Consider the following 23,439-nt stretch of genomic DNA (forward strand, 5'->3'; position numbering starts at 1 on the left):
ACGAGCAAACCAGAGATGGGTAGGTATGTTCATATGCTTAATTACGCATCCCCGTACTGCCTTGTACTAACTACCCCACAAAATGCCGACCGGTTACCCCGAATGTGAGCAACCGAGAAGGGGCCGCTCTCGGAGTAGAACACGAAATGCTCGAAGGTGAGGGGTCGGCACTCATTGAATGGTGGGGAAAGAGGAGGAAGCACCTGGATGGAGCGTCTACGTGAGCCAAGAGCTCGCGGAAACATTTCCTTCAAATGCAACAATAATATGACCTTCGGAGATGGGCATGTGTAAACGCGCATTTCCCTCATGTGTGCAAGCATCGGAGTGTAGTTCCACTTCTCCTTTCGGGTTTAATCAGATACTTTTGCTATTGAGCGTCTTCTTTCGGAATATACTTCATGTTTAACAGCCCTTATGCAAGACATGAGATGTTGGATGCGTTCACTTGTATAGGCTATGTGAGATTATTTCATCAATCGAAATAGCCGATAGACCTATACCCATGCCAACCAATTGTTGCATCAGTATCAGAAAGAGCAAAGCCTAACGCATTTCTAGGATATTCTGATTATACTAGTAGGATTAATAATGCGAGGCAGATCGTAGGTCCCGCATGCGCATCTACTCGTACTGTGTTGTTATGGGTTATTCGTTAAGTACCTAGGTAGTTGTTGAATATTATTGGAGAGAAAATGAGAGAGGGAGTAATTATCGCATGCCCCAATTCAGGATAAGCGGTCGGATATGCGCAAGGCGGGGGTGTGCTACCTTTGTACCGATGCCAATGCCTAGGCAATGGAGTGATTGGTTTACCTGGTTGTCACCTACGAGGCACTCTCCTGTGCTATTTGGCGGGAAGGAGGGGAAGCTTCTTGCTCCATGCAAAGCTAGAGATTTGGAGCTAATCATCGGCAATCTTCTTTTGCTATTAACATAATAATTACTCAAACCCCAGTAACAACTACGGTGACGAAATCACTCTCAAGTTTTGCTTTGCGACCCAAAAACTAGCTGTCAAGACTACGAGTACGATCGTTCCACGCGGAACAAATCAATAGCTTCGGTTCCAACCCCATTTGAACTCAGTCCACAAACAAAGTCGAATAGTCATCTTTCATATCGAATTTCCGGCCCTTTATCGCCCTTCGGTCGTAGTATCCGTACACCATGGGTTCATCTGGAAAGTTCGAAGTACCATTCACGGTTTGACAACCCCGTCCGCGACCATTTATGAGCATTCCACTAATCACGGGTATGTAGCTCAACAACCCCGACCTACTTCACAATCTATCCTTTGTCAACGGAGAGTGGGTAAAGTCAAAGTCAGGGAAGACTTTCGAAGTTGTTGGTCAGTCATCCTAGAAGTGTTTCTTGTATTTTCGTTCACCTAACCCACTAGCCTAGATCCCGGAACCGGCAAGGCATGGACAGAATGTCCGACAAACGATGCATCAGATGTCGATGCTGCGGTGCAGAGCTCCCATGAGAGCTTCGAGAAATATAAGAAGCTCAGCCCTAGAACACGGGCTCAGTTGCTATATAAGTGGGACTCTCTGATCAGAGAAAATAGAGAGGATATTGCAACCATTCTGGTCTATGAAACTGGCAAACCACGAGCCGAGGCGTATGGCGAAATTGACTATTCAACTGGATTCACATGGTGGTTTGCAGGGGAGGCAGAGCGAATCCAAGGGACCGTGTTTACTCCAGCATTACCGGATCGTCGCGTCTTCACCATTAAACAGCCGCTCGGCGTGACGGCAGCACTCGTCCCATGGAACTTTCCCATCGCCATGATTCTGCGAAAGGCCGGAGCCGCTCTGGCAGCTGGTTGCACTATGATTGTGAAACCCAGTCCGGAGACGCCCATCACCGTCCTCGCCTTAGCCTATCTTGCGGACAAGGCTGGATTTCCAAAAGGTGCTCTCAACGTCTTAACAACGGATCTGGAGAAAACTCCCGAACTTAGTGAGGCCCTATGCCGTCACGATCTCATCAAAAAGGTCTCATTCACGGGATCCACACGGGTAGGAAAGCTGGTCGCAAAGATTTGCGCAGACAGTCTGAAGAAGGTCACTCTAGAACTGGGCGGGAACTGTCCAGTTTTGATATTTGATGATGCCAATATCGACCAAGCAATGAGCCAGATATTTGCTCTCAAATACCGCCATGCCGGCCAGGCTTGCATCACGGCGAATCGCGTATACGTCCAATCCGGCATTTTTGACAAATTCCTTAAACGCTGGACTGCTGAGACAAAGAAGCTTGTTGTAGGGCATGGTTCTGACAAGGCTACAACAATGGGCCCTGTAACAACACCAAGAGGTGTTGAAAAGGCCATTGCACTTGTGGAAGATGCGAGGGCCAAGGGCGCCACCATCCACGTCGGTGGTAAGAAACTGGAGAGGAATGGTGGGTACTTCTTCGAACCGACTGTCATTACGGGCATCAAACCGGATATGGACATTGCTTCAGAGGAAATATTCGCGCCTGTCTGTACGTTCATCAAATTTGAGAATGAGGGCGAAGTTGTCAAGGCAGCCAACGATACCAGTATGGGTTTGGCCTCGTACTGCTTCACAAAGAATGTGGACCGGCTGTGGCGTTTGTTTGAGAATTTGGAGGCTGGCATGATCGGATTGAACACGGGTAAGCAATCGACTTATGATTTATGTGATAGAAGATAACTTCTGACTTTGCAACTAGGTAACTCGTCCGCAGCAGAATCGCCCTTTGGTGGCATCAAGCAGTCAGGTTATGGGAAAGAAAGTGGAAAAGACGTTGCTGTAGCCGAATATCTGATTACCAAAACTGGCACTTTTACCTTGGAAGGGCAATCGTAACATTCTTCCGTCTCCTTTCGACAAATAATGTATAAGTCAATATAGATGAGCTATGGTTCATCTACCTGCCTATGATATGCATCCACCGCCACAGCTATTAGGGGTTGATCTTGTGCGGAATTATTCACCATTAGCAATGTCTGTAATTATGATTCCATCGAAACTTATGCAGAATCAACTGTTTCACAAATAATATGCTCTTGTCTTCATCTTATCCACGTGACTGGGCGCCGCCCAGCGCTTTCACGCTAACGCCGCGATCCTATTGTTTCCTTCGTACGTGGATCCCCAGTACTATCACCAACCCCACACCTTCCTGCGTCTCAACGTTGTCGTTTTTTTCGAGATGGCAACCATGGATACTGACATGACGGATGCAGATTATGATATCCAGATCGATACTGAGCCGATTGAAGTGGTCCAGGCCCCGGAGACGACCCTGGTGAGCTTCCCCGCCCTAGCTTCCGCTTCACCTGTGCCCTTCGCTGACCACAACACCAGACTGTCGAGCAGGCGCGACCGAATGGCGGAGATGGAGGTGACTCAGAGATGCCTGCCGCCTATTTTGAGTCACTCGAGACACACGCGCCCATTCCCGAGCTCCTCAATATTCAAGGCGGATCTCAGTTCGGCCCAAATGCGCCAATCGACTATGCACTCGAGCATTGCCCTGAGCGACGGCCACGAAATGTTCGCTGGATAAACGACAACTCTGTGAACCTCGAGTACGACAATGCACAAGACGCCGCGGACGCGCTGCTTGCGTTGACGCATCCCGATGTCGAAGGAGCCGCTTCATTAGATCCTCAGACCTCGCGCAAAGCCCAGATCTATTCTGGCAACCCTGACAGCTATCTCACTATTCGTCAGGCCAACACTGGTGACCAGAAGCAGCGAAATGCAGCGAAGCACAGCGAGTACTATAAACAGCACCCTCAAGCCCGCGATCGCCAACGGCCGCGTCGATACGATCGAGAGGAGCCTGAGCCCGAAGTCTTCTTGGATTATGGCGATGAGGGAGTTGATAAGAGCAAGAAAGCGTCAGTCGGTCGGCTCCTGATTTCCACTATTTGTGCTAACTAGCCCAGCTCCACCTTCACCGAGTCAATGTATGACGATGCGCCGGCGCCTAGACGCCGAGACAATGATCAAAATCGAAGAAGGCAGCCTAGGGACGTTGACACTTACCGCCCTGGCTCTAGGAGGTACGGAAATTCTTTCGATGACTGCTCACACTTACCGCATATGTTGACATAACCTTAGCCCGCGTGAATCTAGATTTGGACGTCTGCGTGGAAGAAGTGCGTCGCCTGTATCAGGTGAGGACGGCCGCTACGGCTTTGCCGAAGAATCGAGTTCTAGTCGCCGATACCGAAGTAGAGACCGCGAGACTACGCGTCGCAGGAGTCGCAGCCGGTCCCAAGAACGATATTTCAAAAGGAGGCATTCTAACCACGAAAGCGCTAGATGGGAACGGGACCAAAACATCACCTTAGATGGATCAGGACGCTGGGCGAAGAATTCTAGTACACACCAGAAGGCAGATATGGGCAATCACCGACGATCGGATGCCATGGACGAGACCAACAAAGGCTCTCTGCTATCAAGGATGACTAAAGATGGAAAACCTGTTTCCGAGTCCTCTGAAAGCCGCTCTTTAGCAAGCAGAATGACTCGCGATGAGCCATCATCAGGACACGGAAGGCTCGCCAACAGGATCACCCGAGATGGACCAGAGTCGAATTATGGAAGACTAAAGGACGACTACAGTGCCCCCCGCGAGGATAGCTTCCAGGAGCCAACGGTAAGCCGACGCGACCTTGCGAGCCGCATCACCTGGACTCGCGATCGGGGTGGACATGACGAAGATGACGAAGAGATCGGTTACAACATCCGCGGGGCCGCACCGCAGAGTGGAGGCTTCTCAATCCGTGGCGCTGCTGGGGGAAATTAGTCTACCGACAAACATCTACGCTCATGGCTTTGGTTACTTCTCTATTAACATACCCATCGCTGTGAAGAAGCTTTCTTCAATCGAACTCCAACAGCATCACAGCAATGGTACTTTCTCTTTTCCACTCAGCATGTCCGGCGTTATAGGGAGAACAGAGATTCTTCCATACCTTTCTAGTATTTAGGGCGAAGGCATTGAGATACCAAAGAAAGCTTTCATGACCTTTTTGAGTTTTCTACACAACTTGTACTATATTCTGTTTTCAGCGGTAGTAGTTCAGATTACAATGAATAGCAATGTAAGACTACTCTTGAAATCAGTGTCATCCCTTCCCCCGGGCGCCCAGCGCCAACAGAGAATGCTCTCCGGCTTCATAATCGCCCTCTCAGCCTAAGGGGAAGCCGGAAGTAGTCCTGGCCACCCACTATTGTTGCGACCAACTGAACACCTTTGGATCCAGAAAATGATATTATATGATTAAATATTTAAATGTAATAGAAATGTCACGAAGGTTAAAGAAAGGGTATTGATTTTTTGTTATTTGACCCTCTGTAATGTCTCTGTAGTCAGTCAAATAACCTCATGAGCCTTCCCAGTTTCCGGCTTCCCCCTTAGGCTGAGAGTCATCATCGTCGACCTAGGTATTGTCAAGGTATGCAAAGTCCAGGTACATTAGCCATACATCGTGACTGGTTGCGTCCTTTGGAGGCTGTTGCATGTAGTAGTACTGCAGAGGTAGAAAATATCCAGACCAGTGCTAGTAGTGAGTTTCTCTGACCAACCCTGTCCATACGGTTTGACTCTCCGCTTTTACTCATGAACCAACATCACATGTGTGGCCAATGGTCATTTCCGTGTCCGTAGATAGGTTCCTTATATGCGTGTGCATGAAACTATTTGCGACCATCAATGAGTAGTGTACAAACAACTATTATTTCTGAATGCTCCGATGCAAGTAAACACTTATCGATCTTTTTGAACGCGAGTTCAGTCATACGTTTTATTGCTGACGTAACAAACTAATGTCAATCAAGTGTAAAGACAGTCAAATTAGACTATTTAAGACTCACTTTATATTAGAAAATATTTTCTAGGAGTAATATAGTGCGCAAGCATGTCCCTATTGGCTTTATAGGTATCTAGGTATATGTGTGTGAAACTGGGATCCGGTATGGCACGTGAGCATCTGCAACCATCAGCCCTTTCCGGTTTGGTCGATTAGCGTTGGTAGACGCGCTAAAAGTCATCTCAACTCCACATTTTGCAATAACTTTTCGTGCTATTCTCCTCAAATTCCTAACACTTACAGAGATGGTTTTTAAGGGTATATAAAATAATTAAATTGTAAATCCTTCATCAAACAAGTCAATTGGAGTCTTGGCGCAATGGTAGCGCGTTGGTTTTCGGCCGAAATGACTCCGGATGAGAGTCATCTCCAGTCTGTCCACCAAAGGTTGTGGGTTCGAGCCCCATGGACTTCGAAAGATTTCTTTTTTTGCTATATTACAGTCATCAAACGCGAGCAACTGCATAGATGCAGCTTGCACTTTTTTCCCCTATATGCATTATTTATATCTCTTAGACAATATATACACAAGCTACCTTGTGTGTATAGAGGGTTAGCAAGTTGTCCCCTTGCTAATATATCGTGCCTACAATAGTGCATCTATAAGATCTTATATTAAGAAGTTAGGATAATTTACTTACTACAGTGTACTCTTAAATAGATACTTTAGGTATAGAAGACCACCCTCTCTCTGTGCATATATATCTTCCACTACTTGTAACGCAAGTCCTTGCTTACATAGAAATATATTCACTATCCTTTACATGTAAATATTTGTCTACAGGACCTGTGCTAAGCAAGTGTATTTTTTTGTCTTGCACACGGTACTTAGTTTTATTGAATTCATAGCTACGTTAGAAGAAGTATTTAGATCTAAAAGGCAGCCCATGCTCACAAGTCTGACCCTTCAAGATAATTGCTAATTGCCGATTGCAGCATGATTATCAAGAAAATTCTATAAGTGGGCACTTCGCAGATACTCTAGAACTCATCGAGTTTGATGGTATGCAGTTTGCTTCATCAAGAGAACCAAAAGTGTAATCCATACTTGGCGAACATAAATTGATAGAGCCTATGTACATGTTCTCTATCAACAATCATGCTCTAGTCGCAGAACAGAACTCGTTTGCAGAGCATCTCTCGGATGAGAAAGTCTCACCCGATGAACTAGCATGTGAGACGACAAGTAATTGTCGTTGAGTAAATGCAGCTCGAAGGCGCCTGAATGAACATGATGAAACTGAAACGAAGTCTTCAATCACGCAACGGCTTTATTGGAATAGTTCATGGTTTACATACGAGTAGGTCATGGAATGATATCCCTAATCTCAGCCGTTTGAGGAACGGGTCACCGTTGAGCCTAGTTATATTAGCGCGGACCTATTTTGAATGACAGGCAAGATGACAGAACGTTGTCAACAGCCTTACTGCTAATTACGTTGGTCATATACGTATAAAAGTCCTCATCCAGATCCAGAGCGATCGGATCTTGCCCGCTGATTAGACGGAAAGTGATTTTATAGGGCAGTGATGCAAACCTTATAATCGCACTAGCAGGTCAAAACTGCGGTAGCGGGACCGATAGGTTGCAGCACAATCGTCATCGTACTGTTCAACTCTCATGCTTTACCCCACTGAATACTTAGGTCCCATCATTTCCCTTTATAATCCGTGTAGTCAGCCCACAGTTTTGAATACATTTCGAGGCTGTTGGGGAAGGCCTAGTGGCTTCTTATCATCAACTCATGGACGCGGATGTGCCGTTTCCTTCGCCATTGTTTTCGCGTGTTACGAGAGCTCAGGTAGTCTCACGACGCACTTGGTTGGACGATGATACCGATTCCTCTTCAGATTCGGACTCTGCAGTGCCAGCGTCGATTCCTCGTCGAAGATCCTGTTTAGTTCAAGCACGAATGAGAGAAGAGGAGGTTGACTATTTCCAAACACCATCGGTTCCAATAAAGAGTCCATTAAGAAGAAGCTCCGTAAACTCCACGAATCATCCAAAGACTGTATCTAGTACACCAAATCCCACTGCAAAATACTCTGATGCGCCAGAACCACGGAACTTCTCACATCCCTTTAGCGTCGACTCTCAAAAACACACGCCGAGAGACCGATTTCTGGATAGCACAAAATCCGGTACAACTACACAGCGCGGTCCTCTATCAAATCGAAAGCCATCTACAAGACCTTCTCCATCACGGCAGGGCACCCGTCTACCATTGCATTTGCAACGATGCAGTTCGCTAGAGACGATTGTGTCGGTGAATACTCAACGCTCAGCGAGAGATACCACACCCCGGGGCAGTTATGAAACCGCCGCTGCTAGCCACTCGACTTCTGAAGAGGAGTACTCTTCACCGACGCTCTACAATTTGTCTGTGCCCCAAGGGTCTCCTTCTATACGATCATCCGAGGGCAGTACACAGCCTTCAAACCAGGCATCTTCACCAACAAGATCGACCCTTCGAAGTCCCTCATCATCTTCTATAATACAAAGGCTAAAGCCGAAGAAGTTTAGAGAACCACTGGTAGAACCGGAACATCTCGAGATCGCTCGCACTGTGTCCCTGGATCAAGTCTCACACCGAACCTCCTCGTCTAGCTCTATCTTGACGATTTCTTCCAGCAGACCTTCCGACATCTATCCTGCAGCATCGACATCGACATCCACGAGTAATAGGTCGCAAGACAGTCACGATTGGAAGGCCAGTGACTTTGATACAAGCAAACTGAGCGAGGCTGAGCTGAAGAAATGCAAGAAGAAGGGTATTAATCCAGCATTGTACGCTGAGATGAAAGCAGCGAGGAAGGGGAAATGGATGAGCCCAATAGGAGGTAACGCTGTGTTGTAAGAATTATCCTATGGCTAGAAGGCATATCTGCTTGCATAGCACTCTTGAGGCAATTCGGCGGTATGAATGGTAACCATCCACAATGAAGACTACAACCTCTCAAAAGTGAAGCAAAAATTGGATTCGAAAATGGTTCATGCAATTATCATCTAGTGACCCAGTGCTCCGCCAACCAGGGCATCTTGATTATCTCCATCCTCGTTCAACATACTACGCCACACAAGGCCCTACGCTCATATGCAGTGATCATAATATTCATCCCAGACTCATACCGTCTCCAAGCTATTCATCTACCCATTTGACAACATTGCTGCTTTTACGGATAAGACCTTGATACACGCTGTCTCGTTTGAATATCAAATTGTTCGCAGGCCGAATATTGAGCAAAAGGCTAACCCATATTGAATTCGTCTTACCAAAAACGTATGTTCCGTTCCCGAAGCAATGAACGCGCGGGTGCCCCCACGCTCTCTCCTCCGTTGTTTACTTTGCTGGATTCGGTCGTCATGTCCGTCACCCAGCGCTCGCCTTTGATGCAATATTGCTATAGCATAATACGATCGAGTAGTATCATACCAGGATCCACACGCTCTCTGGCAGCCGGCCTCCACATTGTGCTCTATTGCGTCGGATAACGCGGCCGAAGATCGAAAGGGGACAAACTCACCAGCGACCCAGTCTCAAAACCCCAGTATAGCATGTTCGACAAAGAATAGCAAAGTGGCTTGGAATCAATGTACCAGAAACGTGGAACTACGAGGTAGGGTCATTTCACATCCGGCACTTGAACGATCCGTACCCAGGCTTCCGGCAACGGGGGCCTCTGCACCTACTCGTACTGAATTCCAAGCTCTACAATTGAATGGTCCCCACCTCCTTTTGTGTCGCCGGCTAAAATTACAATACCTGGATCAACATCCTCGCGTCGGGACCCGTGCTTGATACACCGCTTGCTTTTTTCAGCGTCTGAAGCGGTGGGCAGGCGTTTATGGCCAGAGTGAATGATGACTGACGTGTATGCCGTACAGCCAGTGTGCTTGACGTAGAGGACATGTCCCGTGCTCTACATCACAGTTATCTATTGCTCATCGCATATCGCGATACTACCTAAAGGATAAGAGACAGTGCATCGTGACCTATTGCGCCTTCGCAAATTGAATCTACGCGTCAGTTGTCGGACATGTAAAGATATGGCAAAGCCGCTAACGAATACGATCAGATGCCAGCGATGCACTAAGTCCACAATAGGGTTACTTCCGCGACGCAAATGAATGTAAATTAAATCATATCGCACGCACGAGAGTGTAACTGTCTCGAAAAGGCTTGGTGAGGTATGCGATCCCGGGAGAACGTAAATTAGATCGGAGGACATTACCTGGTAACGTTGCTTTCGGGTTGATTGAATCACGATAGAGTTGGAAGTCTCGGTGACCGTTCTCGAGGAAGCCCGATTTCAGTGCATTATTGCTTGCTTGCTTGAGATTCTAGAGTTCAGAGTGTGAACACCTCAGGCGAGGGACGATTCTGAGGCCCATCTAGATGGGAAACCTCATATGTGGCTGTCGAAATGCAATGCTCCTATTCGAACGAATGATAGGAGTTTGTCCCGAACTCTGGAGGAATACAATAGATCTAGCCCTTGCGTCTGACTCCCCAGCATACGAGGGCATCAACGATCGACCACGACTCATGCAGCACACAGTAAGACGGCTACTCGTAGTATTGATCAGCAGTGGAGCGTTCAGCGTGCGTCTATGACGGGAGACGGCAGCGGTTTGCAATTCCCTCCGCGGGCGCTACTGGCCATGGTTCGCGATGCTAAGCATCAAACCCGATGACCGTTGCGTCTACTTTCTTAGCAATCTACGGGGAGGTGGCAAAGTCTTGGGAATTATTGAACATGTGCTGTTGCTGGGCTGAAGGGGGGAGGGTGCATTCGTGCTTATGTTCCGAAGTGAGATGATATGTCGATCCGAATAGCGTGGTCAGAATAGTGCAGTGGTTTCTGTTGCTGCTTTTGTGCTGTACTCGATGACAAGTTGGGGAAGGAAAAGAGGGGAAAGGAACATGGGTGAATGGGGTCTGGGTGGTTGGTTGATTGGTTGGTTGGTTGGTTGGTTGGTTGGTTGCTGTAACTACTCGTAATTGAGGCGCAGATGGTTGGGTGCTTGTTGTACTCGCACGTACTTGTAAGTAAACCAACGAACTATCCAACCGACCAACTGGCCGACTAATTCACTAGCTATTACGGAGCACTCCAGCTATCAATCTGTCAATTCTACCCCCAGAAGACCGATATAATAATTATTCATCCGGGGATTGATTGATTAGTTATTTGCTGTTTACCGATTATGCAAACATAGCCTACTTTTGCTGCGAAATTCCGAGAAGTACGAGGCAGCAGCAGTGTTCACCATAGTTATCCATTTGTCAATTAGTACTCTGTAGCTCCAGATGCGTCAATATTGTATGCATTCCTTCTCATCAAAGTTTGGCAATGGTTCTTGTAGATCACCCGACCCGTCGGCACATCACTTCTCGTCACATCATACTCGTAGTACGAGTAACACAGAAGCTTTCCAGAAGAAATCCAGAAGATGCCAGAAAGGTGGCAAAAAAGCAAAAAAGTGCAAACGAGAATTGATCAGCCCACCACGTGTTGCTCGCTTGTCTACTGTTGGAGTGGACGTGGATCGAAGCAAGGCAAATCGCTTCTCTGCAGTCTCGACATCGTCACACAGCATACCGCTTGTCTGGCATCATTCCTTCCCCCCCAGTAACCCCCTCCCATAACAGAACAGGGCTATACCCTCATCCAACCCATTACGTGTTAGTGCCGTCGCCATGCCGGGAAACCCAAGGAAGACGCCACAACGTGTGAGGGATTCCGCTGTGCTAAGCTGCATTTGCGCAGTCCTGCATTTTCGATGTGAATCCGAATGCAATTCTCCTACACAACCAATCGTGCTCGCGTTCGCTTGTGACCGCTTGCAATTTACTCTGCTCTTCGCGTGCGTGCGTGATGCCATGCCATGCCGCCTTTCGTAGCGATTCATCTGTGCGTGACTTGACGTGCGCGCGCGCCAGCGCAATGGCCTCCTGCTCGAAACCGGGAGCAATTCCCTGAGGCATCGTGAAAGAAATGCTCTCTCGCTTTTACCCGGCATTGGGAACACAGTGAGTAGTTCCACCAATGCTATGGGGTCCTTGGAGATTCATTGCTGGGAAGACGAGGGCAGGGTTCGGCAATGGCGCTTTTTCCAAAGAATACCTCTTCTACTTGGATTGGACGGCACGAGATTCGCATCTCGTTTAATGATCAAGACCCGAAGCTGAGGTCAACCACTATATTATTATCGTGGGATAACCTGGGGCACCGTGGGGGTACAGCATTATGAGCAACGACGTGCGCGATATCAGTAACGACGCTGATCACAAGATACGTTTCGCCATGCTTTCGTCGTGTGGGCAGACAATCAGTTTCATGCGGTGCGTGAGGATACGCCCGATTTGTACGGAGTACACAGTATAGTTAACTGTGTCGTGTAGGATGTCCCCTTCTGTATGCAAGGAAGCTCCAGGTTTGCCTTATCTCAGATCTGTATCAGACAGCATCGATTGAAGTCATGCTTCACGGATGCTCACCGTTGAACTTTCATGAGAAACAGGCACAGTTGGATCAATCAATGAATCCTGGCGATTCGTCACCATGATTGAAACTTGAAGCAAATCAACCATCGCTCACCGCTAGATGCCTGACTCTGACGCAGCACAGTATTGCCCTGAAACACAATAATTGTAGTCGCCCATCTCAACCACCTCAAACCCACCTCGGCACACTACACGCTCACGATCGGTCGCTGCCCTGCCCTAGGATTCCCAAGCTCGCGACCGCCCGGTAGCCTGTAGGTCATTTGAATAAATGTCAGACTCATAGTTGGAGCCGCTATGCCGTCCCCAACCTGGATACGAGAAGAGAAGAGAACGGGTCCCTGCGCGCGCCCGCCTAGCCATCTATGTACCATCATTATCCGCATGAAAGAGGAGGGAAGGATGGGCTTGCAAGCCACACGATATCTGAGTGGGGACTCTTGGGTACTTCCCTCGCCCATCGCTTGTGTTTGATGGGACTGGGTTATGGGCCATGGCTTCGTGATGCACGTGTATGTAATGTACGTTAGGCTCAATATCAATCTAAGACGCATCGCATGGCATATACCTTCTGTACTACATTTTCCCGCCAAAGACCATTCTACCTTTCGCGGTCGACATGTACTGTGCGCACAATTCCCCAAATCCCCGGGACATCGTAACCTCAGGCCCGGGTGAATTGAACGTAGGAAGGGAGGAGACAGGATAGCAAGATGTCAAAGCTCGACCATACCTTGAACTTTGAAGTCTGTCCACCCTTGCCCTGGTTTCCGCGGCCCTGCTGTACGCCCAAGCCATGCTTTTCCCCAAGAAATGCAACACGAATGATGCTCCGAAGGGAAGATATCCAGGTTCGATTAGAGTGAATCCCAATCCTTCTTCTCACGAGGGATGGGATGCAGGCCTCTGACATGCGTGCGTGCGGGGCATACATCTTGTACCTAATTAGATGAAGAATCCATGGACCCAACGGCGGGCATGACATGGTACAAACGAATAGAAGCACGGAAGAGGATAGGGAGACGCAGCAAATCCTTCTTTACCGGGTAATTCAAGAGGCGAAGAGAGATTCAGAAGTAGCCTAGAATGGTGATGCTTGAATAATCGTGAGCCCTATCCTCTGCTCTCGGCCCCAGCCAGCCTTACACAGTACTTACCAACCTTCTCATCCTCGTGTGCGTGGGAAAAAAGGCCTCCCTTGGTCCCTCAATTCTCACTCATCCATCCACCCGCCCACACCCCAAAGAAACCCCTGGCCCTCCACCAACATCGCCTAAAGTCCCGAGAGAAAGGGCACATAACCCAAACAAAGGAAGAAAGAACGAGGGAAGAAAAGCCACCCAGGCACGAAATTTCGCTTCGTGTCTAAACATAGCCTTCCCCTCTCTCTCAAACTATGTGAGATTGTGGGCGTTATGTGCGCGCGTTGCTTGTGTGACCGCTTTTGCGACCGACCCAGGTGGCGGACAATGGCGATAATGCATCCATAACCACACCCCGGTCACGAACCTCAGCGCTCCGACCCGGACAACCACCTACCTTCCCCTCTGACATACAGTACAGCCTCATTTTGCCTCGCCTCCGCTGGTTCGATCTGTGCCGTACTGGCGTTTTTTTTCCAGGCGCCGAGAAGGAATTGAGAGAATAGGAAGAAGGCGATTGCATGTTCCTGATACGATGTGGAGCCCTCATAATGGAGTGACCTTGTGATAGACGACAAGATCACAATATCACTGAATCCTTCAATAATCCATTCCTCCATTCATCTATCCATTCACCCATCGGCCCATACATCCACCTACCGTTCTTCTTTACCGCGCGCGCACACGCATGGGTAAGAAAGCTATGGTGACGGATAGACAACCAGGAGCATTGTAGACACCAACGGACAAACGAAGTAAGCACAATATCAAACCATTCCCCCGCCATCGCTCCCCTTCCTTCAACAGGGAAAAAGAAAGAAGAAAGATCGGAAACTCCGGTCCCATGATCCATCTTCTTTTTTCAAACAGCAGCAGCACGCAATCCATGGGCGATTCGATGTAGTGTGTTAATTGCGCGCCGCATCTTATGTTTATGACATGTTGGAACGGCCCAGCCATGATGGAACGGGCCCCCAAAAAGGTGTACTCGCGAGTAGCATGACCTGTTTACGCGCCGCTTCGCCTCCTCTGTGATCAGCATTCGGTGAGATTGCGTTTGACTGCCTTGAACATGTTTCGAAGCTCGCGGCGGTACTGGACATAGAGGGGGAGAGGAAGTGCGTGTGTGTGGATCTTGTTCCTACTAGACGCTGCCACAAAGCGCAAAGGGATATTCCCAACCTTGCCCTAATCCGCGAACCGCCCATTTCCCACGTTAAGCATTGTTGCCTTATTTCTATTACATTATTGTCGGTTTTCTAGAACGCAAGAATCAATGCAGAATGCAGTAAGGAAATCGAAGAGAGAGAAAAAGCAACCGGCCGGACAAGGCACAGTCCGACCTTACGGTCATACATAATACATACATATGCACACATGGCACACAACCTAGGTTCGGGGACGATCGACAAACGGCTTTTTCCTTTTTCCTTCTTCTTCTGCGTTCTCCTTCTTTTTACCTTCCCCCAAGGCTCCAAGGGGAAATATCTCACTCATGCTTTCCCGTCCAAGGCTGGATCGTCCCCAAGGCGCCGCCAATGATGGAAGATAGCGAACCAGACCCTCTAGGTAAGTGTAACTCTGGATCGGAGACTGCGAGGGGAGAGCGGAGCGGCTGTAAGGCTGACATGCTTCATGCGGCATGGGTTTAAATCATGTATGGATGGATGGATGGAGTTGAAGATGCGCTGCCTCGTACGAGTGAGAAGAAGACGGCTAGAAGCATCCTTTGATTCCATTCTTCTGCTTCCTCGAAGCGCTCTGCGTGAAACCTCCGATGCAAAGATAGCAATGTGATTTTCTTCCCTTTGCCTTTACCCTTACAAGCGTCTAAGAAAGGAGATATTGTATGCCAATTACTAGGGGTTGTTCAAGTAACAATTACATCAAATCTAGGTAGGTACCTAGGTAGCTAAGGTTCTAGTGTACGGGGACGGGCGACCAATGAAACACGCCTGGAAACACTCCCTTCCTTCCTTTCCATCTCCGTAGCCCGACCAAACTTCACCAGACTCCGTCCGTTCATGCGGATTCATGTGCATGCGCGTACTTTCCCCGTTGTAGTATGATTTTATTTTGTTGTTGGTGAAGAAGAATCAATTGGGGTACTGTTGAGGTCAATGATTCGGAGACGGGGAGGGGGAGTGCGTTGATGGGAGCGAATACTGCACGGGTTACGGGCTTTGGCATCATGTTGGTTTGTTTGTCCGTCGTGTAGTGTGTTGGTAGGATTTCGGTAGGAATGAATGTACATGTAATTACTTGTGGGTTGATTTAGGTAACCACTGTGCAGTGCGTACGGAGTTGTTACTGTGAATGTTGTCGACATGGATAACTAGGGTTAGTGGTAGTTAACTTGTAAGATTAGTAGGACGGGTAAGTAGTGAGTAGTGCGCTGCGAGACACTGAATTGTGGAGAACCCTTGGGACACATCATACAACTCGTTCGCCTACAGATGCCCAGACGGAACAGGTAATGGTAGTTACTTGAGTCTTGTACTTGTAGTGTCTAGGTGCACTAACTATTCGGCGTCCACAGGTCTGCGGCCGGCAGGCAGGGTGTTAAATTGTCAGGATGTCTGCCATAGTCACGTATATCGATGGATATTAGAAGTGTAACATTTCAATAAGATTTATGATGCCCTTTGAGGGGATGCGCAGATGTTCGTTTGTCCACGGAAATGCTCTTCATTCTTTCAGCCTTGATGCTCTATCGAGGCTTCGACGCCAATCCACCCATATGAAGAGCCCTAGAGGCTCTGGGGTACTCGAAAAATAATATGTGATATCTCGATAGGAAAATTCGTGACCCTGGAAACCCAAGTGTCGCCGCCCAACCAAGACACCAACGAATGTATGCATCTGTCGGCTCGAAAATGCTGAGAAACGCCAGTCCGCCCCGCCAATGATGGTGTATATATGAAACCCTGAAAAAATAAATCCACAATATAAACACATTATTCACAAGGCTCCCCGGAAAATTGGGAAAGCCCGCTCTGTGGAAACGAAATCTAATCAGAAAATTGCGTTGAAATCCAAGGACCCTAGCCAGGGTATTGATACAACAGTCGCCGGTTCGCCATCTGTAAATGTAGGGCAGTTTTGGAATGATAACAAAATGGTGAACGCCGGATGATGCAGCCCAAATGCAGGTTTGTTATGCGAAAAGACGCTTTCGATATCGCACTGTCGTGATCGTGTATTAAATTTTTCCTCGTTCGGGTATGTCGTGATTTCCTCAGAAGAGGCCTCCTTCAACAACTCCGTCCTCTTCCCTCAATGCGCCCCCGGATCGTTTCTTCGGCCAGAGCTTGCTGCTCACACGCTTCCAACTGTCCCGAGTGGCGTTGGCGAGACCGTTGTGCTCGCCACGGCTGGTTCGAGGGCTTGGAGTTCCACTGGTAGTGCCACTGCCTGTTTCGTAGTAGGCCTGGTGGTAGTCGGCCATGGGGTAGTCGCTCATCGGGGGCGTCCCGGGGGGTGTTAGGGGATCGCTCAGTCCGCTGGGGCTCCCGCTGCCGGAGTCGTCCGTCAAGGCTTCACTGCCACTGCCGTAGCCCGACGTTATGCGTGCGGAGTTCGACGATGCCGAGGTGGTTGAGGCAGGCTGAGAGTTGAAACGGGAATGAGAGAAGGGTCGCGGGTGCATGAATGTGTTGGCGAGGGACGACGGGGCGGAGGCTCGTTGGTGGGCGGGGACATGGTGTGGCTGGCCTCGGTGGAAAAGGGTTCGCTCATCGTAGCTGCGAGTGTGGGATCGATCGAAGCTTGAGTCATGGCTAGCGTGACCCGTCGAGGCCGGGTACGCGGACTGGGGATACGCGGACTGGGGGCATGCAGAGTTCAGGAAGGATACAAGGACGCTCTCTTCCATCAGTTCGTAGATCTTGGATACGGCTTCGTCCAAGGCGGAGGGATGAGGTGGGGTGTAGGAGTCGGAGAGGTTGAGCAGAGTGTCTCGAACGTCGGCGGGGAGATTGACCTGATCATAGTGGTTAGTTGCTAATCTGGGCGAAGGAAGTTCAGAGCAGTAAGAAGGCAAGGGAAGCACTCACTTCACGTGGGCCAGATTCCCGAATGTAGGCATCGATCAATCGCCGCCAGAGCATGAGGACGTATGTGCACTCATCGGACAGGGGGGATATCGGGCTGCCGGGATGGCGATTGACCATCTTGGAGTAGTGTTTTCGATATCGCGAAGCATCCATGGTGAATTCGAGGTTCTCTAAGCAGTGGTTCTGGGAGAGGAACGCCATGAAGGATGTCAATGTCCATGGCGGCGGCGCGGTGTTGGCGAGGATCTCGGAGAGGGTGGGTTTGCGGTGGCTGGAGTTTGCGATGTTTTTGGGTATGGAGACGGTGAGTGGCTTGGATGGGGGGAGGGAGTCGACCATGGTGACGTCCTCGTCTTCAGGGTCTATTGTGGATGTGGTGGGCGACGACGCCGTCGACGAAGAGGTCTTTATCGACAGGGCGTTGCCGCCTAGTTTCCGTGAGTTCATGACGCTTCTCCACAGCTGTTTATACACCCTGTGGGCGTTTGTTTTCTCCCGGTGGTCGTATCCCGGATAAGAACAGTAGTCTGGACGTAATGGTTCCGCCAGCTTGACTGACTGTTGAGACCCGTGGAAGTGCCAGGAGGGAGGTGGGGGAGAGGGCTTGGAAGTGGACTTCTATGGCTGCGACGACGGTAGCATCGGGTCGCAGGGAGGGAGACAGGTGGGATATGTGTGTAGCCCGAGGGAGAAAGATATGGCGCTGGAACGCAGGAAGCGAGCGTCCGTTTTCGGTTGTCGCGGTGGTTGTGGATGGAGTAGGCGCGGCGGCGGCGGCGACGACGAAGTCTTCTCGAATGCAGCACAGCAGCAACGAGGAGGGTAGGTTACGAGGGGGTGGTGGTATGGGGATTGCGTTTGTTGCTGAACACAGGTTCCGAAGGTGGGTGGTACACAGCAGCGATGGCGGTTCTTCGTTCTTCTTGGATTACTGCGACGAGACGGGTGGAGGAGAGGTGAGTAAATAGGGTAGAGGTAGAGTCGAGAGGGTTGGAATGTGTGTGTGTTGTATATTATGGTGACGATGGTGGGTGGCGGACACGGAGAGTGAAGAGGAGTTTTGAATGAAAGAATGATGCGGCGTAGCGAGAAGGTGAGGTGAGGTGAGTTGGGGGGTGGAACTTGGAAGGATGATGGACGACGGAGAGCGGAGAGTTTTGTTGTAGGCGGGTGGGTAGGTTAGTGGCAGTGGGCAGAGTGTAGTGTGTGATGTGTGAGGTGTGTGAGGTGTGTGAGGTGTAGTGACGGAGTGGTGGGTAGACTGTAAGAGTAGGGTAGAGGCAGCGGGTAGTGGTAGTTAATAGTATGTAGGGTAGGGTAGGGTAGGGTAGGGTAGGGTAGAGGAGGGTAAGAGCCGTAAGAGAAGACGAGACTAACTGAAGAGTAAGAGATCAGAGGCAGAAGCAGAAGCAGAAGCAGAAGCAGAAGCAGAAGGCGCATGGGCCACTCAACTGTCAAGGATTCCTTCAAGGATTCCAAAGGACAAGACAAGGGTACAAGGGCCTACAAGGGTATACATATTTATGTGGGCCCACAAGGGTAAGGAGGGAAAAGAGAAGGGTAGGGATGATGACAAGGGGGTGTGGGGGGAGGCAAGAGCAAGGGTAGGGAGTTACTGCCATAATACATACATGATGGATGATGATGATGATGATAACTGACCAGGATTCAATTCACACACACATCCCCACACCCCCTTGTCAATGCCGCTTGACCAGATGAAGAAGACGCTTGCGCGCTTGGGCTTGGGCTGGCTCAGTTTTCAGTTTGAAGACTTCGACTCTAGTCCTATTCCGATTAGTCTCCCACTCTCTTCTACTCTCTTACTCTTCTCTATCTCTCCAACTACCGCGTGTGTGTGTGTGTGTACAGTATGTGAGACAGTACAAGTAGGTAACCATCTATTACTAGACACTACGAGCACTTGGATTCTGGATACAGTACATATTAATACTATCTTCACTTTGTAGACTTCATAGATTGCACAGAGTACTCCTCCGTAGACAGTAGCCTGACATTATATTACTCCGTACAAGCCAGGAATGCTGCGAACAATCAGTATTCCGTACCCAGAAACTCGTGTCAAAGCGGCGGCGGAGGCGAAGGCAGCGACGGCTTCGGCTTTGGCCTCGTCAGGGCTCCTTCGTCTTCGCCTTCGTCTTTCGTCTTTCGCCTTCTTATTGTATTCTTCAAATCTTCTCTTCGTCTTCCATTTCTTCCTCCATCCTTGACGCCGCTCTCAGGCATTCTTCTCTCCGACCTCTCCTCTCTCATCTCCCCTCCCCAGTCAAGCCTAGCGTTGGCGTTGGCTCTGGCTCTGGCCTTTGGCTCTGGCTCGGGCTCTGGCGTAGGACCTGTCCGTGTGTTCGTCGTTTCCTCTCTACAAGTACACTCTCTGGGTCCGAGTGGAGACCCTAGGTTGGGGCGGTTTTTTTTACTTTCAGTCCCCAGTGCACACAACACACGATCCATCCTGCACCGGCTGGCGCTTGGACTCGGCTGGCTCGTGAGTCGTGACCCTCCCATCGAATAATGCCCACGATCAAAACATGGCCATGGCCGATTGCTCGATCAGTGGCCAGTCCCAAGTCCCAATACTTTAATGTCGGGTAGTCAATGAGGAATGGTGCCGACACCTTTGTTGTTCCGTTCATTGCACCGCACCGCACTGCATACCGCTGCGTACACAGTAGTGTGCAGACGGAAGCGTGCGTCCCCGACTAGGGTCTACTGATCGAATACTTGTAAGTTGTAACTACTTGTAGTTACACAGTACACAAGTGACAAGAGTACTCGGTACGACTAGATGGGGCTCCATGTGTCGTTCATGCTGTGTTCACTATGTAATGTACTCCGACCGTACTCGTTCAAGAGGGCGCTCCGATAATAGTGCTGTGTAGAATACGAGAGCAGAGTACAGTAATAATTATAGTTGAAACAATAAGAATCATTGTAATGTAGGATGATAATGAGTAACAGAAGTACGGAGTATACGAGGAACTACCTAGAGATTCCATAGCAGTACCCAACGACTGCTCCGTACAAGTTATTCCCGTAATTCCCTGTTCCAGTTCCGTGGAAGAATTCAGAGTTCGTATGGAAGCGTGAGTGTTAGTTGACTTAGATTATAGATAGTTAGGTAGTTGGTGGAGGCGCTCGACAGTGGACAGTGGACAGTGGACAGTGGAGTGGACAGAGGAAGAGCGCTTCAAACCGGTAGGGCAACACGATGAAGAGCGAACCGCGACCGAAAACCGAAAACGAGATGATAAAAGCAGCGTCGATGCGCTAGATGAAGGAAGGCGCGGGAGAAGCATCCCCACTAATTACTCGTACAAGTAAGAGAGCATGGCACGCGCTACATGGACTTGTACTTGCTTGTACACCACCACACAGTAGATATTGTACTGGCACAATAGTCGCGCGCCCGCTACTTGCAGGTACTCCACCTCCCAACACGCCTTGTGTAGGAAGATCCCACTATGCCCAATTCATACGTAACAACACTAACCATTAGCCATCAGCCATCATCAGCCATCGGCGGCCATCATCAACCATCAACCATAGCCATCCGCCATTGTTTTGCCACCAACGACCAACCCACCTATCGCAACTCTCTTGCTCTTCGCACATTAATAATTCATATTCATTTCCACAATAGTACAACTTCCTCGTGGTGCGATACTGTACTGAGTCGGAAGCTTGTACACGTATGGAGTAGTATCTACCTGGTACCTACTCATAGTACTACAAGACATATCACTCACATGAGTCAATTGATTAATCAATCTCAATCAATCATTCATTCAATTCATCCGTCCATCAAAACTGGGACACTAGTAGCACTGTGCTGTATAGAGTATTGTTCATTATTGTACCACAGATACAGTTTGGATCACGCCTTTGCCTGGGTCGTAGTACTGGATGTTGTACTGCAGTAGCAGTCACATCAGCGTGTGCTCGTCGTACAGTCGCAGAATTGCAGAATCTCAGAACCTGTATGGAGCACTCCTTACACAGTACGTACACATCCACAAGAAACTTCACAAACAAATCACACATGTGCTCGATCTCTCATATCATAATGCGTAGATCATGTACTTACTAGCCGCTGTATAACGTTGTAATCATGCGGTAGAATGCGCGAACGACTCAAAACGCAACAAGGCCTACAGGCTTGGGTCCCCTTTGAAACCCACACCACATCTCACCACCAGGCCTGCCGCAAACGAACCCCCAAGCCGCCAGCCTTGTCTCTCCCGCACGCCTAGAGAAAGACCCTCTTGGTGGTCTGTACTGCCCTCAAGACTCAGGGCACCAACGGAGCGACAGTAGACGTCGTCCCTGTAGCCCCCGTCATGTTTCCTTTGTTCTCCCTTGGTCGTGATGCGTTTCGAGCGCGACAGCACGCAGATGAAGGTGTCAGTAATCGGCCAGACAAAGGTTGGCTGAGATTGCCACTGCCATCATTGCCGCCGGTCCTCCACCTGTCACCGGTATTTTCTTCATCAAATATAGCAGTGGCAGTGGCAGTGGCAGTAGCCGATGACAACATGATGCCATGTGTTCGACTGTTGTGCAACATACGATAGCACGTAGAGAACGATGAGCGCAGCGCGTGCAGTGGTTCCCATAGTTCAACATCCACGAGCATTATTGTTGTGTAGAGAGGGGACGTTCAAGACCCCCGCTTGCACTGCCCTCATATGTGTGGGCACATTACGGAGATGGACGTAAGAGACATCCTATCATTGCGTGACCAAGCCGTTGTGCGTCCTCCTTTCCTGGTCTCTTCGTCCTCCAACAACTACTATGTACGAAGTATGTATACTCATGATTGTTATGGTACACGCTCCTGGAGAAGTCGTACTGCAGAGTACAGCTTGTGTTCCCCCTCATTAGTCTTTTGCACTGCCCTCAGCCTCTTGATCTCTCTCTGCGTCCTCTCCAACCACGCTCACACGCGCTACCTTGGCATCTCCTTTCTCGTGACCAATCAGAACGATCCCTCCGTCCTCCAACTGCATCGATCACGCGAATCGTCATCTCCCCACAGCGAGCGCTTCCATCTTCCTTCGCTGCAGGCCGTCTCTCCGGCCCTAAAACTGGGTTTGGGCGATTCACGTGAGTCCATCAATTTCATCACTAAGGCTAAATGGGTCTACGCTGGTCTTCCCATTGCTTCTTCCTTTGCACTACTGCCGGAGCCGCATGGTGATCGCTCGGTGTCTCAAACACTACCGGTACTGCCTACAATACACTACGACTCCTCGTTGCACCGTGTACTGTACTGCATCATTGCACCCGGCAGGCTGAAGAACTCCGTTGAGGCCGTGTACTATGAAGGCGTCCCCCCAACACAATAAGATAAACGCTACAAAGTCCATCAAAACTTAGCACAGAAAACAATCTGCCGGAATTCAGCCTTTACGGGTCTTCGGCCGATTCATGTCTCTACGATCAAGTCAATTTACGGCGTCTCTCAATGATAAGGCCATATTTGCAGCCTCACCATGCGCCATCACCACAAGTTTTTCTGGCGGCGAGCCATTCAAGGGCAGCACTGACAGCACTGTCCATACAAAGGCGCCTGTCGGCTTGCCGGGGCTCATCATACGTAGCACTAGGGGGACAGCACGCACGAAAAGAGGGGGTTAACCTTCAGCTCAAAAGCAGCGTGTTGTGCTGACGTTTCGTCGCCAGGCCCCGACGAGTCGACGACCCCCCTCCTCCACGCACAGGCCATCTCAGTGGCTGCATGGAAACATTCTGGAATTCTCGAAGCCTGCCTGATCGGGTAAAGGCCGATCCGTTCAATTTTTTTCTTTTCCATGCAGATCCCGCCCTGTCACAATCGCCTCCCTTCT

The 23,439-nt window shown here is 49.4% G+C and overlaps 6 protein-coding genes and 1 non-coding gene across 7 annotated transcripts; 5 read left to right on the plus strand and 2 right to left on the minus strand.

Moving 5' to 3' along the window:
• Positions 1-843: 843 nt before the first annotated feature.
• Positions 844-3,004, plus strand: BU24DRAFT_373410 (aldehyde dehydrogenase). The gene is made up of 4 exons (XM_033524530.1): positions 844-1,206; positions 1,264-1,351; positions 1,408-2,652; positions 2,710-3,004. Exons 1-4 carry the CDS (start codon positions 1,171-1,173, stop codon positions 2,844-2,846), a joined length of 1,506 nt encoding a protein of 501 aa, XP_033382123.1. The 5' UTR covers positions 844-1,170; the 3' UTR covers positions 2,847-3,004.
• A 158-nt stretch (positions 3,005-3,162) lies between these two features.
• BU24DRAFT_494193 (uncharacterized protein) lies at positions 3,163-5,113 on the plus strand. The gene is made up of 4 exons (XM_033534024.1): positions 3,163-3,288; positions 3,348-3,886; positions 3,935-4,051; positions 4,110-5,113. Exons 1-4 carry the CDS (start codon positions 3,193-3,195, stop codon positions 4,798-4,800), a joined length of 1,443 nt encoding a protein of 480 aa, XP_033382124.1. The 5' UTR covers positions 3,163-3,192; the 3' UTR covers positions 4,801-5,113.
• A 1,058-nt stretch (positions 5,114-6,171) lies between these two features.
• BU24DRAFT_t59 lies at positions 6,172-6,281 on the plus strand. The gene has a single exon. It is a non-coding gene; the product is annotated as a tRNA-Arg (tRNA).
• A 1,228-nt stretch (positions 6,282-7,509) lies between these two features.
• On the plus strand, positions 7,510-8,860 carry BU24DRAFT_452612 (uncharacterized protein). The gene has a single exon (XM_033531200.1). The coding sequence runs from the start codon at positions 7,612-7,614 to the stop codon at positions 8,722-8,724; it is 1,113 nt and encodes a 370-aa protein (XP_033382125.1). The 5' UTR covers positions 7,510-7,611; the 3' UTR covers positions 8,725-8,860.
• A 7,755-nt stretch (positions 8,861-16,615) lies between these two features.
• BU24DRAFT_247047 (regulator of G protein signaling superfamily) lies at positions 16,616-18,385 on the minus strand. Its single transcript, XM_033522329.1, has 2 exons — positions 17,573-18,385; positions 16,616-17,499 (listed from the first exon to the last, which is right to left on the minus strand). Exons 1-2 carry the CDS (start codon positions 18,017-18,019, stop codon positions 16,756-16,758), a joined length of 1,191 nt encoding a protein of 396 aa, XP_033382126.1. The 5' UTR covers positions 18,020-18,385; the 3' UTR covers positions 16,616-16,755.
• Positions 18,386-19,481: 1,096 nt separating this feature from the next.
• BU24DRAFT_424808 (uncharacterized protein) lies at positions 19,482-20,114 on the minus strand. Its single transcript, XM_033528596.1, has one exon. It carries the CDS (start codon positions 20,042-20,044, stop codon positions 19,655-19,657), a length of 390 nt encoding a protein of 129 aa, XP_033382127.1. The 5' UTR covers positions 20,045-20,114; the 3' UTR covers positions 19,482-19,654.
• A 1,818-nt stretch (positions 20,115-21,932) lies between these two features.
• BU24DRAFT_247085 (uncharacterized protein) lies at positions 21,933-23,134 on the plus strand. The gene has a single exon (XM_033522330.1). It carries the CDS (start codon positions 22,279-22,281, stop codon positions 22,936-22,938), a length of 660 nt encoding a protein of 219 aa, XP_033382128.1. The 5' UTR covers positions 21,933-22,278; the 3' UTR covers positions 22,939-23,134.
• The last annotated feature ends 305 nt before the right edge of the window (positions 23,135-23,439 follow it).

Source organism: Aaosphaeria arxii (assembly GCF_010015735.1).
Source record: "Aaosphaeria arxii CBS 175.79 unplaced genomic scaffold BU24scaffold_6, whole genome shotgun sequence".
Taxonomy (NCBI): domain Eukaryota; kingdom Fungi; phylum Ascomycota; class Dothideomycetes; order Pleosporales; genus Aaosphaeria; species Aaosphaeria arxii.

Excerpts from the sequence above, each read along its gene's own strand:
- BU24DRAFT_247085 (XM_033522330.1), top strand. The coding sequence starts at position 22,279 with ATGTGTGGGCACATTACGGAGATGGACGTAAGAGACATCCTATCATTG.
- BU24DRAFT_373410 (XM_033524530.1), top strand. The coding sequence starts at position 1,171 with ATGGGTTCATCTGGAAAGTTCGAAGTACCATTCACG. Across the intron at positions 1,352-1,407 it reads GAAGACTTTCGAAGTTGTTG|ATCCCGGAACCGGCAAGGCA; the intron begins GTCAGTCATCCT and ends CCACTAGCCTAG. Across the intron at positions 2,653-2,709 it reads CATGATCGGATTGAACACGG|GTAACTCGTCCGCAGCAGAA; the intron begins GTAAGCAATCGA and ends CTTTGCAACTAG.
- BU24DRAFT_247047 (XM_033522329.1), bottom strand. The coding sequence starts at position 18,019 with ATGAACTCACGGAAACTAGGCGGCAACGCCCTGTCGATAAAGACCTCT. Across the intron at positions 17,500-17,572 it reads GGGAATCTGGCCCACGTGAA|GTCAATCTCCCCGCCGACGT; the intron begins GTGAGTGCTTCC and ends CACTATGATCAG.
- BU24DRAFT_452612 (XM_033531200.1), top strand. The coding sequence starts at position 7,612 with ATGGACGCGGATGTGCCGTTTCCTTCGCCATTGTTTTCGCGTGTTACG.
- BU24DRAFT_424808 (XM_033528596.1), bottom strand. The coding sequence starts at position 20,044 with ATGGATCGTGTGTTGTGTGCACTGGGGACTGAAAGTAAAAAAAACCGC.
- BU24DRAFT_494193 (XM_033534024.1), top strand. The coding sequence starts at position 3,193 with ATGGCAACCATGGATACTGACATGACGGATGCAGATTATGATATCCAG. Across the intron at positions 3,887-3,934 it reads GTTGATAAGAGCAAGAAAGC|CTCCACCTTCACCGAGTCAA; the intron begins GTCAGTCGGTCG and ends TAACTAGCCCAG. Across the intron at positions 4,052-4,109 it reads TACCGCCCTGGCTCTAGGAG|CCCGCGTGAATCTAGATTTG; the intron begins GTACGGAAATTC and ends ACATAACCTTAG.